This window comes from Mesoplodon bidens, assembly GCF_964165515.1.
Source record: "Mesoplodon bidens genome assembly, chromosome: 7".
In the NCBI taxonomy this organism is placed as follows: Eukaryota; Metazoa; Chordata; class Mammalia; order Artiodactyla; family Ziphiidae; genus Mesoplodon; species Mesoplodon bidens.
In genome coordinates, this window is record NC_138164.1 from 103,169,938 (window position 1) to 103,188,057 (window position 18,120).

General features: G+C 45.6%; 1 protein-coding gene across 3 annotated transcripts in view; it reads left to right on the forward strand.

Annotated features, from left to right (window-relative positions):
• Positions 1 to 18,120, forward strand: part of CSTPP1 (centriolar satellite-associated tubulin polyglutamylase complex regulator 1) — a 200,703-nt gene that overhangs the window by 170,895 nt on the left and 11,688 nt on the right. For all 3 annotated transcript variants that reach the window (XM_081241018.1, XM_081241019.1, XM_081241020.1), the window contains one exon: positions 6,839 to 6,923. In XM_081241018.1, coding sequence (XP_081097144.1) covers positions 6,839 to 6,923 — 85 coding nt within the window. The remainder of the gene's footprint in view (positions 1 to 6,838; positions 6,924 to 18,120) is intronic.

Below are 18,120 nucleotides of genomic sequence, written 5' to 3' on the forward strand. Positions count from 1 at the left end.
CTTTCAGTAAACTAATTATCATTTTCCTCCATTTACAATATAAAACAACAGTGCTGTCAAAGAAGATAAAATTTAAGAACACAGTCTGCTCTTCTTCTGGGGTTTTGCTTGACAGGAACATGGCCCTAGGATGTGAGCAATCTTCCTGTGACTTTGGTACAAAGTGCCACGTGGGGAGTGAAGCTGTCAGATGTCTGCCTCCTTCCTCTCCCCTCCCCCAACTCTTCCTCTCTCCCTTCCCCTCCTTGCAGAGTAGCACTGAGATATTTACTCAGCTGTGGACTGGTACCAAAGCCTCAATGCCCTGGGGAAAGGAAGGGGTGGTATGGTCATGCCCTGAATTATCCATGTCCTTCCGAGCATCTCTTGGCAGAGCAGCCTGGCTGGGGGTGAGTGTCATTTGGAATGAGCCTTCACAACCCCTGCATAAAAGAATATAAAAACAATTGCAGCTGAAAATTGGAGAGTCCACTCATGGGCTGTGGTGTTCTCTGGCCTCTGTGGTAGTTCCTATTGAGATGATGCAGCCAGCCAACTAGAGGTTGTTCAGTCCTCTGGGATTCTCCGTGGCTTGGTAGCATTTCATTATCTCCAGCTCCAGTCTCAGCACTAGCTCACTCAGCCCTCAGCATGAAGGCAGTCATGCAAACGAACTCAGACTAAACCCCAGTTCATCCTCCAGAGTTTTGGAGGTAAAAACCCTTGATTCAGGCTTTGGGGAGGGCTTCTCTGAGTAAGGAACAAAGGTATGGCCCTCATTCCTTCCACCTGGCACTCCTCCACTGATCTCTTTTAGTGACACCACTCTGACCCTGGAAAAGGCACCATTTCCTAGGAAGAGCAGGAAGCATCTGAATCTTCAACCACACACTGCCGCAGTTCTTCTGAGCAAATGTGTGGACACACGTGGTGGTCTGAGAGGAGGATGTAGAGATGACTAGGCTACCCCCACAGAGCTTCAGAGACCAGAATTTCCACAGCAAGAAGGCAGACCAGATGTAGAAAAGATGAGAAGGTCTTCAATCCTTCTTTTCCAAGAAAGGAGGAAGTGAGAAAGAGTTAGCCCTTGAATATACTGGGCCTCAGTAATTTGTGACGAGATTAGTTTACTTAGACAAAATAACCTCATCCATCACTCTCTAGGATTAGAGTAGGGCTAGCCAAGAAAAGAATACTTTTTTTTTTTTTTTAGCGGTACGCGGGCCTCTCACTGTTGTGGCCTCTCCCGTTGCGGAGCACAGGCTCCAGACGCACAGGCCCAGCGGCCATGGCTCACAGGCCCAGCCGCTCCGCGGCACGTGGGATCCTCCCGGACTGGGGCACGAACCCGTGTCCCCTGCATCGGCAGGCGTACTCTCAACCACTGTGCCACCAGGGAAGCCCGAAAAGAACACTTTGAGTCAGGGGTTGGTTATCTTGAAAACTCCAGTATTCAAAACTCCAGCTAGAGTTGTAACAGTAGTAAAGTGAATCACTAAGAAGTAAACCCTAAGCGGCTTCTGATTTTCACGGTAAAATTGGTGATCTGTTCCAATGAAAATAAATACTCGAGTTGATTGGATTGAGCCCTTGATAAGAAAGTGCTAGGAGTCAGCAAGGCCATGGAATGTAGTTACACCTTCCATAATGTATTGAGTTCACTGAGAGCTGTGGTAACTACCAACCAGGACGTTTTCCACTTTCAGCACTTTACAGCTCCCGGCAGCTCCTCACACCGCCCTAAACTTATAGTCATGCCTCCTGTGCCTGGAGATCCCCCATCTCTGTGTTCACACAGTGACCAGAAACTCGCCCCTCCGAATTTTCATCTGGGTCACTGTGCGGTGCATGTTTTTATTCAATCATTCCTTCAACAGATATTTACTACTATATGCCAGGCATTGTGCTGAGGGCTTTAGTTAAGGCCAAAGATGCCTTAATTTCAGGACTTCAAGTTTTAATCAGTTAATAATTATTAAATAATTCTCCCATTTATTGAGCATTTTGCTAATTTTTCAGACAAGCTCCTTATATAGAAATTACCTCATTTGATTTTTACAACAATCACATTAGGTCGGTACTGTGATTAGTCACATTTCTAAGAGGAAACCAAGGTTCAGAAAAATTGTCTAACTTGTCCAAGTCATACTGGTGGTAAGTGGTGGAGGCCAGGTTTTGAAGCCAGGTCATCTGATTACATAGTCTGCGCTCTGCACTAACACAACTGCCCTGCCCAACTGGAGGGTATCTGTATGTTTAACTTGGATATTGGGTTGGCCAAAAAGTTCGTTCGGGGTTTTTCTATAAACTGTTACAGAAAAACCCAAACGAACTTTTTGGTCAACCCAATAAGTCTTTAACTTAGATGTAAAGTTTGTCAATCACCTGGCATAAACAATCCTATCATCAGAAGTCAAGTCCCCCACTAACCAGCCAGATCACACCTGCTAGAGTAGAACTTGCAGGACCTTTGGAGCTAGACAGGCATATGTCTGAATCTCAGTCCTCCCTCTTCTTACTAGTTCTGTCTCCTTGAAAAAGTAATTAACCTTAAAGAAACCCTAGTTTCTTTATTTCTAAAATAATAATAGCAGGTACTGACAGGGCACTTATGATGGGCTATTACTCTTAGTTCTTAACATTAGCTCACAACAACTGAATGATGTTGGTACCACCATTATAACCACTTTATAGACGGGGAAACTGAGGCATAGAGCACTTAAAGGTCAGTAATTTGAAATCAGTGGCAAAGCTTGGATTTGGACCCAGGCAATCTAACTCTAAAGTCCATGCTATGAGCCACAATGCTGTACTGTGCTGCCTCCTGAGATGATAGGATTGAGGGTGTAGAAACCTCTGGTCCAGAGCCACACAGTCAATGGGACTATTACAAGGTTTAGAATAAGAAAATTTAACAGCTCTGACCACCCACAAAAAGAGAAGCACCAATTTGTGGGGAGTGTTCTGATTTTGGTCTTATACCAAAATCGTCTTATGTCTTTGCCTTTGAACTTTCAGAACGTGCTGGCTGAAGCTTTCCTAATTGTGGGGGGATTCCTTTAGAGAAGGCATCTGTTGGTACACACCGCTTACCTTCCCTGCACCTGTCAGGATGGAGAGCACTGGCAGGTGGGCGGGGATGAGAAATGGCTGTGTAGCCACCAGCACAGGTGTACTCATCCCCCACCTTCCCATGGCCTCCGGCTCAGCAAAGGCTGTGGTGCTGGAGCTGCAGTCTTTCCTGTTGACAGTAATTAGAACCTTTCAGACTTAATTTCTTACATGAAAAAATCCCAATTCACTTGAATTGTCTCCTTGATCCAGTTCACCTGGAGCTATTTAGTTCCTGCAGTTTGTTTGGGGAGGAGAACAAGCTATTAAGCCTTCACACATTACGGTTGATAAGATCAAGGTGCGGAAAATGTTAGTTGGGTAAACTTTGGAGCCAGACTGCCAGAGTTTGAATTCCAGTTCCAGCAGTTAAGCATGATCTGAGTTTTTGTGTCTGTGAAATGGGGATAACCATAGTGAAGATTAGATAAGATGAGATGGCACAGGTAAAACCCTTGGAAGATCAGTGTCTGGCCCATAGTAAGTGCTCAATAAATGTTAACTGTTAGTATTATTATCATTATCAAGCCCATCCAGCCCTTAGACCACAGCCTAGGATCTTGCTCTGGGAAGCCAAGTCCCCTTCCTGTCCCCCAGGCTCTGGACCCTTCTCTCCTCACTTACCAGCTGATTTCATCTCTCTACGCCTCCACATCCTTGTCTGTGAAATGCGGCTGGGAATACTAGAGTCTACTTTGTAAGGTTGTTGTGAAGGTTGAGTGACGCTAATTCAAAGCCTGAGCACAGAGCTCAGTGACTAGTCAGTCTCACTACCGTTATTCCTGAAGCACCAAGGGCTGCCTGGAAGGCAGATCTTGGAGATCTCTTAAAGCCAAAAGACCCAAAATAGGCAGGAGCATTTAGGGTTAACCAATGCCTGAGTGTGAGCCTCTGGAGCTGGGGAGACCGCTGGCTTCTTGGGAACGGAGGCGGCATTAAATGAATGCAGACTGAAGAAGAGTATTCAGAAACAGGTTCGGCTCAAGCAACCTGACTGAATTTTCAAGGCAGAAAAAATTTAAAGGGGTTTAAGCATTTACACTCAGCAAGGAGCACCTTCCTCCTCTCCTGCCTTTGCCCCCAGGATTTAAAAACAAAACCAAATAGCTCCTGTTGTTTGGTGTTACTATGTTCTAGACATTCTGCTGAGTACTTTATAGACATCATCTTTTTTGATCTTGACTTCAACCCTGAAAGGTAGGTGTCATCATTCCCATTTTACGGATGAGAAACTGAGATTTAGAGAGACTGAGCAATTTGCTCAAGGTTGCATACCTGGGAAATTGCAGAGCCAAGATTTGAACCCAAGCCAGGGGGACAGGAGGAGGACAGTTCCCATTTGTTCATCAGTGTTCTGATTTTGGAACAACACTTAGTGCTCACCATTCTCCCAAACCCAGGAGTGTCTCCAAGTGGCAGATGCCTCTCCCTTGAAATTATCTGGCCTTGATATTATCCTACTTCTACTTTAATAGAACTGCTGTCTTCCACAATTAAACTGGCCTAAGTTGTTTATTTGCCTGCACTTCCCATTCATCTCTTTATCTGACTATCTTCCTCACTTTATATTGGGAATAGTCAAGTTCCAGAAGTGGTGAACAGGATGTATTCTGTTTTTCTGATGTATTTAGTATTTCCAAGAACTGTTGTTGCATTGGAGAAGTACAAAATTATTTTTGTAAATCATTCTTCTACACTTAGGAAGCAGGTATTTGAAGCACATGAGTTAGAATATCATCAAGAACCTAAAGAGAGCTGAGGGTCTGGAAACCAGGAGATCGATTTCCAGCATTGTCTTTCTTGATTGAAGAAGGGGGTCATACAACTCTCTTGGCTTCTCACTTTCCTTTACCCTGTTTGTCTTCCCAAGGATATCTTGTAGATAATTTGGGGGATATATATGAATAACTGTGAAATACTTTGACTCCCCCTAAGAATGGTATCAGATCCATCCACCAAATCTTAGCCTAGAAAAGCATTAATTGGGGACTCCCTGGTGGTCCAGTAGGTAAGACTCCAAGCTCCCAATGCAGGGGGCCTGGGTTCAATCCGTGGTCAGGGAACTAAGATCCCGCATGCATGCCGCAACTAAGAAGCCCTCATGACGCAACTAAGATCCCACATGCTGCAACTAAAGATCCCACATGCCGCAACAAAGATCCCGCGTGCCATTGCTAAGACTGGGAGCAGCCAAAATAAATCGATTAATTAATTAATTAATTTTAAGAAAGAAAGGGAAAAAAGCACTAATGATTCAAAGATAGAACTTTCCTTTATTTAGTTCCTGCCAGAACTCACTTCTCTCTATACAGGGGGTTTTGAAGTGAGAATAAAGTGGGAACATATTAGATTCAGTGGCTTTTCTCCCTTTCGTCTTTCCTGTCCCTCACCCCAAGTCTGCGAGCCCACAAGTGGCTATTACTCCTTCCCTTGAAGAACAAAACCTCCTACTAGGCTGTGCCCTAGGTCAGGCGAGTGAGGAGAGGAAAGTGCACACCCCACTGTGGCTAAGACGAAGGCCACAAAAGCCATCTTGATCCTTTGACCTACATTGACGCTGAGTCTGTCGCTTTGGTGTCCCTGACTTTGGCAGTGTGGTTAGTCTAACTCTATGCCCCCACCTTGAATTGAGCCTTGATGAAAAAGTAGTAGGAACCCAGGCCTGTCCCGGGGGATTTGGGGTTTTTATCTTGGAAAAGCATCAACCAAACTATCAGGGACAGGAGATCTGGATTCCTGTGGCTTGAGCTAACTTAGGTCCAAAGAAACCAAGTGCCTATGATCATCATCTTCATTCCCCAAATGTGGCCATGCCCTCTGAATTCCCTTCTCTCACTCATGCTCCCAGTTAGGAGGGCTTCTGGGTTGCTTGATCTTGCTTTACCATCAGCACGTCGTTCCATATTTGAAATGCTTTGGTATATGGAATACTTGTGGACTGCAGCTGCCTGACTGATCTAAAATCTCTTGGCTTTGGGACATGCAGTAACAAAACAACTTTTAAACATCAGTGTATTTCCTCTCCCTTGGCGTTCTATAAACCCCCCTGAGATTTACCTCTCTGGGTTTATCTACTGGGCCACAGAGCCTCATCCTGGCTCATCTCTCCCAAAGCACTGCTTCTGTCTATCAGGAGTCACTTGGTTGCCTAGATTGTATATCTTGGACCTTTGTCTTGGCTTCCTATAATAGGATGACCAGATTTGTGTGCAGGCATCCAAAAGGAGCCAGCCTGCACAATACTGGATGACAGACTGAGAAGGTCTGTGGGTTGCTATGCTCTATTCTTCTCCTCCATACATTGCGAGACTGCATTTGCCTTAATACTGCTTGCAGATATTCTGTGGATGGTCTTTGGGCATGTTGTGGTGAATGTTACCATGCCAGAGAATTTCAGCAAACTTAGCCAGCTCTGAAATGACTCATTCTTGCGGATTTTCATACATAAGAAGGCTAATAAAGTTACCCCTCTAATTCCCCCTTCTTACCCGACCATCTTTCAAACCAGTGAAGCTCCTTAGGCCAAAATGTTGTAGCTGGGTGCCTCCCATCCAGGAAAAACTTTGTAGAAATATTGATCTTAAAATCTCACCCTTGGAGGGTTAGTGGCTAATGCATCCTTAACACTGACTCACCTTTAAAAGAGCAGCTCTACTGAGAGTAGGTCTGAAACCCATGAAATGATCAAAAAGACAGCAGTGACTTCACATGCAGAGACCTAATGTGTTCTTATCCATTTCCACTCCAGATTTGCTGACCATGAGGGAATATCACTGCTTGCTGCAATTACTGTGCCCAGATTTCCCGCTGGAGCTCACTCAGAAAGCAGCCAGGTATGTCTCCTGGGCTTTTGAAGTCAACTCAGCTGCCTCTTTGGCCCGGGCTTCTGAGAGAAACCTGAAATGTATACAAACAAACATACCATTAGGGAAGAATAAAACTGATAGGGAAGAAACTGGCATTTGGAGAGGGGTCTATTTGGGATTTGCCCCAAAACAATACTGTCTGCATTTCCAAAAGGAAGCCAAATGATCTTTGGTGGTTTCTGCAGGGAGTTTTATGGTCTGCAGATAGAGTTGGGAGGTGGTGAGATGAAGAGGCAAACACACACACACACACACACACAAACACACACACACAGGCACGTACACAAAGAAATATCTCTAGAGGACATTCTGAGAAAATATGGGGCAAGTTTGACAGTGACTTGTGATGAAGGGGGTTGAAGTTCGAGACTGGAAAACATGAAGGTGATAAAGCCCAACCGAGGGAGGGATAAATTGTATTACTTATGCTAAAAGAAGGTTTTCAAGATTAGTCCAGAACCAGGAAGACTTGGTAGAAATTGTTAGAACCCTCTAATTTCTGTGTTTGGTTTCACTGTCATTCACATTTTTTAACCAAATGAGGTAGTTGGGCTATGCCTCAGTTAACTTTTACTTATTTAACTGAAAACCGGAGCTAAGGCAGCAAATGGAAGTATAGCAAAAATCTTGTTTTCTGAAAAATGCCAGAACAGAGGATTTTTAGGAAAATACTCTGTATTATATCAGACACGACAGATACGTGTCATTAGACATTTGTCCAGATCCATAGACTGTACAACACCAAGAGTGAATCGTAAATCTAAACTGTGGACTTTGGGTGATGATGTGTCAATGTAGGTTCAACGATTGTAACAAAGGTACCATTGGTGGGGGATGTTGATCTGGGGGAGGCTGAGCACGTGTGGAGGCAGAAGGTATATGGGAAATGCCTGCACCTTCCCCTGAATTTCACTGTGAACCTAAAACTGCTCTAAAAAAGTAAAATCTAAATAATAATTTTTTAAATGCCCAGCTTCCCTATATCAATTAGTCAAGTATATTTACAGAGTAGAGTTGACTAGTGAACAGGGAGGGGCTTAGGGGCACCGACCCTCTGTGCAGTGGAAAATCCAAGTATAACTTACAGTCAGCTCTCCATATACACAGTACCTCCATATACATGGCTCTGCATCCGTGGGTTCAGCACCTGCGGGTTCAACCAACCGCAGATTGCGTATTTGCTGTTGAAAAAAATCCACATATAAGTGGACCTGTGTAGTTGAAACCCAGGTTGTTCAAGAGTCAACTGTATATTCATATCCATCACCACAGTCAATTTTAGAGCATTTTAACTACCCCACCAAGAAATCCAGCACCCCTTAGCCATTACTCCCCAATCCCCCCATCCTCCCTAGCCCTAGACAACCACACTCTGTCTCTATAAATTTGCCTATTCTAGACATTTAAAATAAATGGAATCATATGATGTATGGTGGTCCTTTGTGACTGGTTTCTTTCATTTAGCCTTATGTTTTCAAGGTCCATCCACGTTGTAGCAGGTCTCAGTACTTCCTTTCATCAAATATTTCTTGAGTGCCAACTTTATGCCAGGATCTATTCTGCATATTAGGGGTACAATGATGAATAAGATATAGTTCCTGCCCCTCAAGGAGCTTGCCATTTGATTTAGAAGTGGAGCCCTTGGGTACCGATCACGGCCTGTCACCACTTTGTGTCACATCACCTTGGTTTCTGTCACTGCACAGCAGCCTCCGTCGTCCTGTCCCACTCCTGAAAGGTAGCGGGCGAGTCTGAGGGTGAGCCTTCTGTATGATTTTCAACCCCACCAGCCCCGTTTTTGCATTTGCCCCACCCATCTCCCAGACCCTTCCAAACAATCTGATGTGTGTAAGCATGGCAAGATTAGACTAGAAGGAATGGAACCCTCTAAGATCCACAGATTCGTACAATTACTGATACCAAGGGGCTTCTGGAGTGGCATTCCCCTAGCTGTGTCAGAAGCTTACCTCCTCCCCCTCAAGAGGCCTACTGTTCAATAGAAACTTCAGACCTTTCCATTTGAGGAAGAGGAAGCAAGGTAACCAGTCCATGTCAATAGCAGGGAATGTGAGGGGATGATGGGGATGCCAGTATCAACAACAGAAGGGCACCAGGTGAGCCTCAGGATACTGGCTACAAAATTAGAGATGAACTCAGGACTCAGGCTTTTGTGTCAACCCCGCCTCCCCAGTGCCCTGCTTTCGTCACTCCACTCCAGCTGGTGTGTGTGTGGAAAAATTGCATACATCCCAGAAAGTGCCCTCTGATTGTTTAAGCTATTCTCATCTTGTCCTGAAGGCCAGGATCCCAACTTCCTCACACACAAACCCAGGCTTCTGACCAGAACTGCAAATGGGGGTGGTTAGGCCTCCAAGGCAGTTACTCTAGCTGGAAGAGGCACTGCCCTCTCCTGTCTCACTGCTGGTTTCACTGTATTCATGGCCCTGAGGTCTGGGGACAGGCCGCAGGAGGAGGCTCCAGTCTCTGATGCTGTGTGCATAAAAGAATGTAATCCACGGACAGCTGTACGCCAGAGCCTGTTCAGTGGCAGAGCAGCTCCACATGCGCCGGACTTATGTGCGGCCAGCACCGTGGCCAGGCTCTGGAGCGGCAGGTGTGAGCCAGAAACAGGAGAGCAAAGAGCAAACAGACTCCATGACAGCGCCCAGCCAGAGATCCCCTCCACCGCACACACTCCTGCAGCAGTGGGAGTCGTTAAGTAATTTTATCCCTAAGTGGTCACCATAGCATCTCTGTCTCCACCCTCCAAGGACTGGGAGGCTTTCCTGACGGTTAAGAACATTCAACTAGAGCCAAAATTCTTGAGTTCAAATCCTGGTTCCACAACTTACCAGCTTGTGCCCTTGGGAAAGTTATTTAATTTCTTTGAGCCTCAGTTTCCTCACTTGTAAAGTGGGAATAATCATAGTTGTAATAATTGAAGAAGCATATAATGTGCTTAAAATAATGCCTGGCGCAGAGCAATGTTAGAAGCAGTCGTATTAACCTTGACCTTTAAGAGCACAGGCATCATAGGGTTAGAAAGACATGGGTGTACACACCACCTGTGCTGTTAACTGGATGACCTTGAGGATCTCTCTTAACTTCTACAAGCCCTGTTCCCCTATCTGTAAAATGGGGCTAATAACAATAACTAACTCAGGGTGGTTGTAAGGTTTCAACAAAAAATTATATGTAAATTGCTTAGCACATTATATAATCCAATAAATAATAATTTCTGCTGTTAAAGTAATGTTAGTATTATTGTTATTACCAGATTTTTTTAAATAAGTGAGAAGTCAGACATAGAGAGCAGATTTGTGGTTGCCAAGAGGGAGCGGGGGAGGGAGAGGGATGGACTGGGAGATGGGGGTTAGTAGACGCAAACTATCACATATATTTATTTGTTTGTTTGGTTGGTTTTATTTGTTTATTTTTTTGGCTGCATTGGGTCTTCATTGGCTTTGGGCTTTCTGCATTGGGCTTTCTCTAGTTGTGGCGAGCCCGGGCTACTCCTTTTTTTTTTTTTTTTTTTTGCGGTACGCGGGCCTCTCACTGTTGTGGCCTCTCCCGTTGCGGAGCACAGGCTCTGGACGCGCAGGCTGAGCGGCCATGGCTCACGGACCCAGCCGCTCCGCGGCATGTGGGATCTTCCCGGACCGGGGCACAAACCCGCGTCCCCTGCATCGGCAGGCGGACTCTCAACCACTGCGCCACCAGGGAAGCCCCGGGGCTACTCTTCATCGCGGTGCGTGGGCTTCTCATTCCGGTGGCTTCTCTTGTGGAATACGGCCTCTAGGCGCACAGGCTTCAGTAGTTGCAGCACACAGGCTCAGTAGTTGTGGCACGCGGGCCCTAGAATGCACAGCCTTCAGTAGTTACGGCATGTGGGCTCAGTAGTTGTGGCACACGAGCTTGGTTGTTCTGCGGCATGTGGGATCTTCCCGGACCAGGGATCGAACCCATGTCCCCTGCATTGGCAGGCAGATTCTTAACCACTGAGCCACCAGGGATGTCCCAAACTATTACATTTAGAATAGATAAAAAACGAGGTCCTACCGTATAGTGCAGGGAACTATACCCAACCTCCTGGGATAAAACCATGGTGGAAAAAAATATTAAAAAAGAATGTATATATGTGTATAACAGTCACTTTGCTGTACAGCAGAAATTAGCACAACACTGTAAATGAACTATACTTCAATTTAAAAATTAAATTAAATAAGTGAGAAGTTCCTGGGTTCCCTAAGGCAGTGGTTTCTGGCCTTTTTTCCCTTCACAAAGTTCAGAAAATAATATATAACAAAAAGTAGGGTAAAGACAGGACTGCCTGTGTCTCCTCCCTCCTGGGCCGGGGGGACCATCACACCTGTAACCCATTCAAGGCCCAAATGACACAGGGGTGGGAAGCTTCCCTCCAAGGGTGAAGATTTAAAGCAGTGGTTCTCCGACTTGAGTGTGATTCAGAATCACCTGCAGGACTTACTAAACCGCGATGGCCCAGCCCCATACTCAGAGTTCAGTGGGTCTGAGGTGGGGCTCAAGAATCCATAGTCCTTATAGGTTCTCAGGGGATGCTCATGGTCTGGGACCACACTTTGAGAACCACTTTAGAGCATTGCATGCCAATCTCTTTCTGGAATTTTAGAATTGATTGCTTTAAAAGGAATTCCTTTTCCTTCTCACTCTTGTCATCTGAAACACTATTTAACTCACTTCTCCCTCACTTAAAGATTTCCTAGTGAGTAATATATGTTTAACAGGAAAAGCTCTTTTATCATGGTTATATGATGAATACATATAGTGCTTCTAAAGCACATAAACTCCTCTAAGGAATCTAGTTTTAGACCTAACAAGTCACCTCCATTTAAGAGAGTCATTTTTCAGCTGGTCCCTGTATCACAAAGGTTGAATGACCTAATGGTGTAGGACTCAGGTGCTGGAGCCAGACAGCCCTGGGTTCAAATCTCACTTCCTTCACTCATAGGCTTGTGACCTTGAGCAACTCCTCTGAGCCTCAATTTCTTCATCTTTAAAATGGAAATATAATAGCACCTGCCTCATAGAGTGATTTTAGGATTTAATGAGATAATGTACGTAAAATACCTGTCACAAAGCCTTTTTTTTTTTTTTTTTGGCCGCACTGCATGGCTTGTGGGATCTTAGTTCCCTGAACAGGGATTGAACCCGCACCCTTGGCAATGAGAGCACAGAGTCCTAACCACTGGATTGCCAGGGAATTCCCTTACCTATTATTTATTTATTTGTTTGTTTGTTTGTTTGTTTAGGCTGCATCAGGCCTTAGTTGCGGCACGCAGGATCTTTCATTCTAGTATGTGAGCTCTTCGTTGCGGTACTCAGGCTTTTCTCTAGTTGTGGTGCATGGACTTGCTAGTTGTGGCCCATGGGCTCAGCTGCCCCACGGCCTGTGGGATCTTCATTCCCCGACCAGGGATCAAACCAGCGTCCCCTGCATTGCAAGACGGATTCTTAACCACTGGACCACCAGGAAAATCCCTCCCTTACCTATTTTTAAAGAATATAATTATAATTAGTAAGTGGGGAGTGATACTTCATTCCTATATTCATTTTTCAAATGTTTACTGAGCATCTACTCTCTGTCAGACCTCATGCCATGCCCTGAAGATACAGCTTTATGCTCTCTTGATGTCTTTCTTTCTTCATGCCTCTCCTCTGCAATATCATCCTGCATAGATCTCCTCCCCAGATCTGACCTGTCATCTGACAGTGTCACTGTTGCCCCAAAGGTCTTTCACCTAAACAGACTATCCTTTCCCTCCCCATTCTTTCATTTACCAAATATTTATTGAGTGCCTGTTATATTGCCAGTTGTGCTTGTGGAGGGGCTATGACAATGTTGCTCCAGCCCTGGAAGAACTTACAAACTGACAGAGCAGCAGACATTAAATAAATGAAGAGCTAAGTGCTATAGGAACATATAAACAGGATACCCAGCCTAACCTGGGGAATCATGAAAAACTTGTCCATAAAACAGAGATGTTGAATCTGAGACCTGAAGGATTAATAAGAGATGAATTTGCCCTATCAACTACTAGGACTGATTATAAGGCCATCATAATGCCAGCTAAAAATCTGGGACTTGCCATCTACCTCTACAAGGATTAAGCCACTACAGCCGCTGACCTTCAACACACCCTGAGTGGGATTCAGAGTGGAGATCAGGAATGAAGCGCTCTGTGCTCTGGGGAAAAATGGCAGAACAGGCCTTCAGATAGTTAGATTTTTTTTTTTTTTTGGCCACGCTGTATGCGGGATCTTCCCCAACCAGGGATCAAACCCATGCCCCCTGCAGTGGAAGTGCACAGTCTTAACCACTGGACCGCCAGGGAAGTCCCAGATAGTTAGATATTTTCAAGGGAAGATTTTATGAGCCCAATTCTTGCATCTCCTCATACCTAAAAAGGCATTAAAATCATTAATGGAGACACCTGCTCCTCGTGACCAGCAGTAAACTTCACAAGACTAGCGACAGCCTTCTGCAGAAATGTGTGCTGGATTGTATGTACGTCCCCTTCACCAAAATCACATATATACCGACCTTCCCCCCTACCTCTCCAGAGCAGTTTCTCAGAGCTATCCGGTATGCTATCTCCCAGGCCGTAGTCCTCATGTTGCCCCAAATAAAACTTAACTCAATGGGCTTCCCTGGTGGCGCAGTGGTTGAGAGTCCGCCTGCCGATAGAGGGGACACGGGTTCGTGCCCCGGTCCGGGAAGATCCCACATGCCGTGGAGCAGCTGGGCCCGTGAGCCATGGCCGGTGAGCCTGCGCTCTGCAACAGGAGAGGCCACAACAGTGAGAGGCCCGCGTATAGCAAAAAAAAAAAAAAAAAACTTAACTCAAAACTCTCACGTTGTGCATTTTTTTCAGTCGACAGTTTATCCGCATAGGATAAAATAAAATTAGATCCGTACTTCAGACCATATTCAGAAGTCAGTTTCACATAGATTACAGACCTAAGTGTAAAATGCAAAACTGTAATACTCTTAAAAGAGATTAGGAGAAAATATTTTTATGGCCACCAGGTAGTTAAAAAATTCTTAAACAAGATAAAAATTCTTAAAGCCCAAGCCCAGTTTAAAATTTTTTATTTTACTTATTTTTTATTGAAGTATCATTGATTTATACCAAGGTTGATAAACTGACCACAAGCAAAATTGCATTCACTTATTCAATCATTCAGCTAGTGTTCGTGGAGAGTGCCTGTTCTGTGCCAGGCACTCTTCCAGGTGCTGAGGACAGAGCAGTGAACAAAACCAAGCCCCTGCCCTCGTGGAGCTGACATTCTAGAGAAAGGGGAAGTATCTGCTAGGAAGCACAAATTCCCTGATGGCAAAGTGAACCCTCGCCACAGCGATGCAAGTGCTGAACCCTAACCCACAGGACTACCGGAGAATTAAGATTAAAATTTTCTATTCAACAAAAGATGCTGTAAACAAAGTTGAAGGACAAGCCAGTGACTAGAAGATATTTATTACATATGTAACTAACAACAGATTAGTCTGCAGAATTTTTTAGTCTCAAGAATGGTTTAAGGGGGTCTTCCCTGGTGGTCCAGTGGCTAAGGCTCCGCGCTCCCAATGCAGGGGGCCTGGGTTTGATCCCTGGTCAGAGAACTAGATCCTACATGCCACAACTAAAGATCCTGCATACCACAACTAAAAAGATCCCGCACGCCGCAACAAAGATCCTACACGCGGCAATGAAGATCCTGCGTGCAGGAACTAAGACCTGGTGCAGCCAAATTAACTAATTAAATAAATATTTTTTTTAAAAAGAGTTAAAAGCTATTTAAAAAAAAAAAGAATTGCTTATGAAGAACTCCTACAAATCAATAAGAAAAAGATGAAGAACTTCAGTAGAAAAACAGTCCAAAGATACAAACAGATAATATGTAGAAGAGAAAACCCTAACAACTAATAAACATTTGGGCATATTTTCGTGGCCAAACTCACTGGTATCAAGGAAATGCCAATTAAATTGAGATACCACTTCACAGTCATCAAATTGGCAAAAATTTTAAAGTGAGATAATACAAGTATTGGTGAGAATGTGGGACAGTGGGAACTCTCATAAACTGCTAGTGGTAGTGTAAATTGGTATAATCACTCTGAAGCAATTTGAGCACATCTTAAAAAGTTCAAGAAGTGTGCCTGGTTATAAGGAGACATGTAGCATTATTTGTAATAGCTACCAATGGAACCCTCTGCCCGTCCCTATGCAGTAGAAAGGACAAAGTGTGTTATCTCCATTCTGTGGAAATCTATACAGCAGCTAAAATGAATGCAGGGAGATATATATGCATCAGCACTGATATATCTCAAAATGTCAAGTTACCAAATGATGCATAGAGTTTGAGAACAAGCAAAACAAAGTTCTATAATATTTTAACAATGTAGACATTTGTGTGAGTTAATATAGTATGGAAACATGGGAGGGATGCCAAGCCCACGTTTAAATGAATGAATGCTAAGCCCTCAAGCCCCAGTGACAATCTCTGAGGAGGAAGGTAGAGGAAGTGGATGAGGGAGGGTGTCCAGGTGTCCAGGTGTTTTAATCAATATGTGTAATATTTTACAAAGCTTTTAAACATTGAAGCAAGTGTGGCAAAATGTGAAGTTTTGATGAAGTTAGCTAGTGGGTATACAAATGTTTGTTATCTTAGTCTGTGTAATTGTTCTGATGTTTTAAATATTTTATTTAAAGTGAAAAGGGGACTTCCCTGGTGGCACAGTGGTTAAGAATCCTCCTGCCAATGCAGGGAACACAGGTTCGAGCCCTGGTCCGGGAAGATCCCACATGCCGCGGAGCAACTAAGCCTGTGCACCACAACTACTGAGCCTGCGCTCTAAAACCCGCGAGCCACAACTACTGAGCCCGCATGGAGCCCGTGCTCCACAACAAGAGAAGCCACCTCAATGAGAAGCCTGCGCACCACAACGAAGAGTAGCCCCCGCTCACCGCAACTAGAGAAAGCCCGGGCACAGCAACAAAGACCCAATGCAGCCAAAAGAGTAAAAAAGTGAAAAGGGTGGGTAGGATTTAGGGAGGGAGCAGGGAGAGGGAAAGGCTGTCTAGGGAGTAAGCAGCCTGGAAAGAAGCCCCTCTTTCTCCACTGAGGCCCTAGGGGAACTGGGGAGTCAGTGGGCCTGGAGTTTGAGGAGTTTGGGGACTGGGAGAAGAGAGGGCCTCACAGGCCATGCACTGGATTTGGGTTTTTAATCCTACGATCATGGAACATTCCCCCACCCCCACCATCTATAAAGCTTCTTGGGAGAGACCAGGATAATGGAGCTGAAGTGGCCAAGTGGGGCCTTCACGGTGTCTGCAGGGAAGAAGCAGCATCCGGACCTAAGCCTCTAGCCCTCCTGAGGGCCACGGCTCTACACCAAGGGTGGGAGGAGGGACAGCGCCACCGGCAGGAGGTGTTATTGCCACTTCTTACTGGAAGCAGCTGCAGTGGCCTGGGAACTGTGGTTAGAGTCAGAGGGGCCTGTGTTTGAATTACAGCTCTTTTGCTTCTGCCTTGAGACCCTGGTCAGGTTTCTGAGCCTCCATGTTCTCGGTAAAGATATCCACTGATCTCACCTCACAGGATTAACGTGAGAAGAAAATGCAATGACAGATATATGGCGCTGACCAAGTAAGGCCTTAATGAATACCGTGTTGCTGTAGTTGCTGCTTCCCACACTCTCTGGATCCAGCTTCTCAGGCACCACAGGGCAGGTGGGATTGGGAGCCCCTGGAGGTGCAGGCCAGAGCCCAGGGAGAGCCCATGCTGCTTTGAGGGCCTGAACTTGGAGGCAGCTTGTGAGGCACAAGGGTGCCTCCGACACAGTCCAGAAGAGGGGCAACCCTGAGGAAGTGTCACAGGAAACCTTGACAACACCTGGAGAAGGTGGCCAGGGTGTAGTTTCGTCTTCACTCATGGCCCTGACTTTAAGACATAGTGACATAGTCCACAGAGGTGTCCCGAGACCCCAGACAGACTCGGAGACACGCTTCAGCTGCACCCATGAAAGACGCTGCTCGTGTGACCTCCCAAAGGAAGTGCATTCATGGAAGCGTTCTTCCTGGCCCTGGCTTAGGCCTGGCTTCCCCCAAAAGTGGACCTGAAACAGGATAGCTAGCTTCCGCCTGAGAGCCTCTGCCCAGCCGGGTGCTGGCAACACTTACTTCCTCTGAGCTATATTTTTTATTTGCTATTTTGAGCTCTTCCATCACCTGAAACCAGCTAGAACACTTATTGATAGCAGCTAACACTTATTTTGAGTGATTACTCGTATATAATAATAGAATAGGCACAGTATATCACCATATTGAGTCTTCACAAGAATCCCGTGAAAGAGGAACTATAATTATCCCCTCTTTACAGATGAGGAGACTGAAACTCCAGGAGAAAAAGTAACTCGCCCAAGAAAAGGTAACTTGGCCAGTCAGTTCTAGAGCTGGGATTTGATCCCAGGGCTGCTAACCCAGAACTGCAAACACACATAAAAAAAAGCAGGTACAGCTCATGCCACTAGACCAGAGATACTGACCCTTAAGGGGGAATAGGAAGCTGGCAAGTCAGTAGGTTCGGACTGAAAGCTGTTGCTTCCTTGGCACCCACTTAACTTCCAGGCAGCCAGCCCATCCCAGCTGTTGGAAGTCAGCATGGGAGTGAGAGCACGGCCAGCCCCCTTGGGAGTAGCTCAGACCCTGCCAAGTGCTCTTTCTCCATTCCAGTCGCTGCCCTGGACTCCACCCTTCACATGGTTCTGCTCAGAGCCAGCCTGAACTAGAGTGCCTTTACTTCTCCCCCAGAGTTCCTCTCTCTAGTCCTGAGGCCTGGCCGGCAGGGATCCCTCCGCGATCCAATGGATTTGCACAGACTCTCGTTGGCAGCAGCTTCCTGCTGGCTCCACTTCAAAGCAGGGGCGGCCTGTCTCCTCCAGGTGTCAGACGCAGCTGGCAGGCTAGCAGGAGGCCTCTGGCAGGAAGGGATTTTGAGCCAGCTGCCATCAACTGGAAAACAGCACACGTGGATGACCTGTCTTCAAGAAACTCCTCTTGAGCCCTTTGGGGCTGGTGACAAGTTTGAGTTCAGGGTGAAGCAGCTGTCGGTGGGTTGTAGGGCCTAC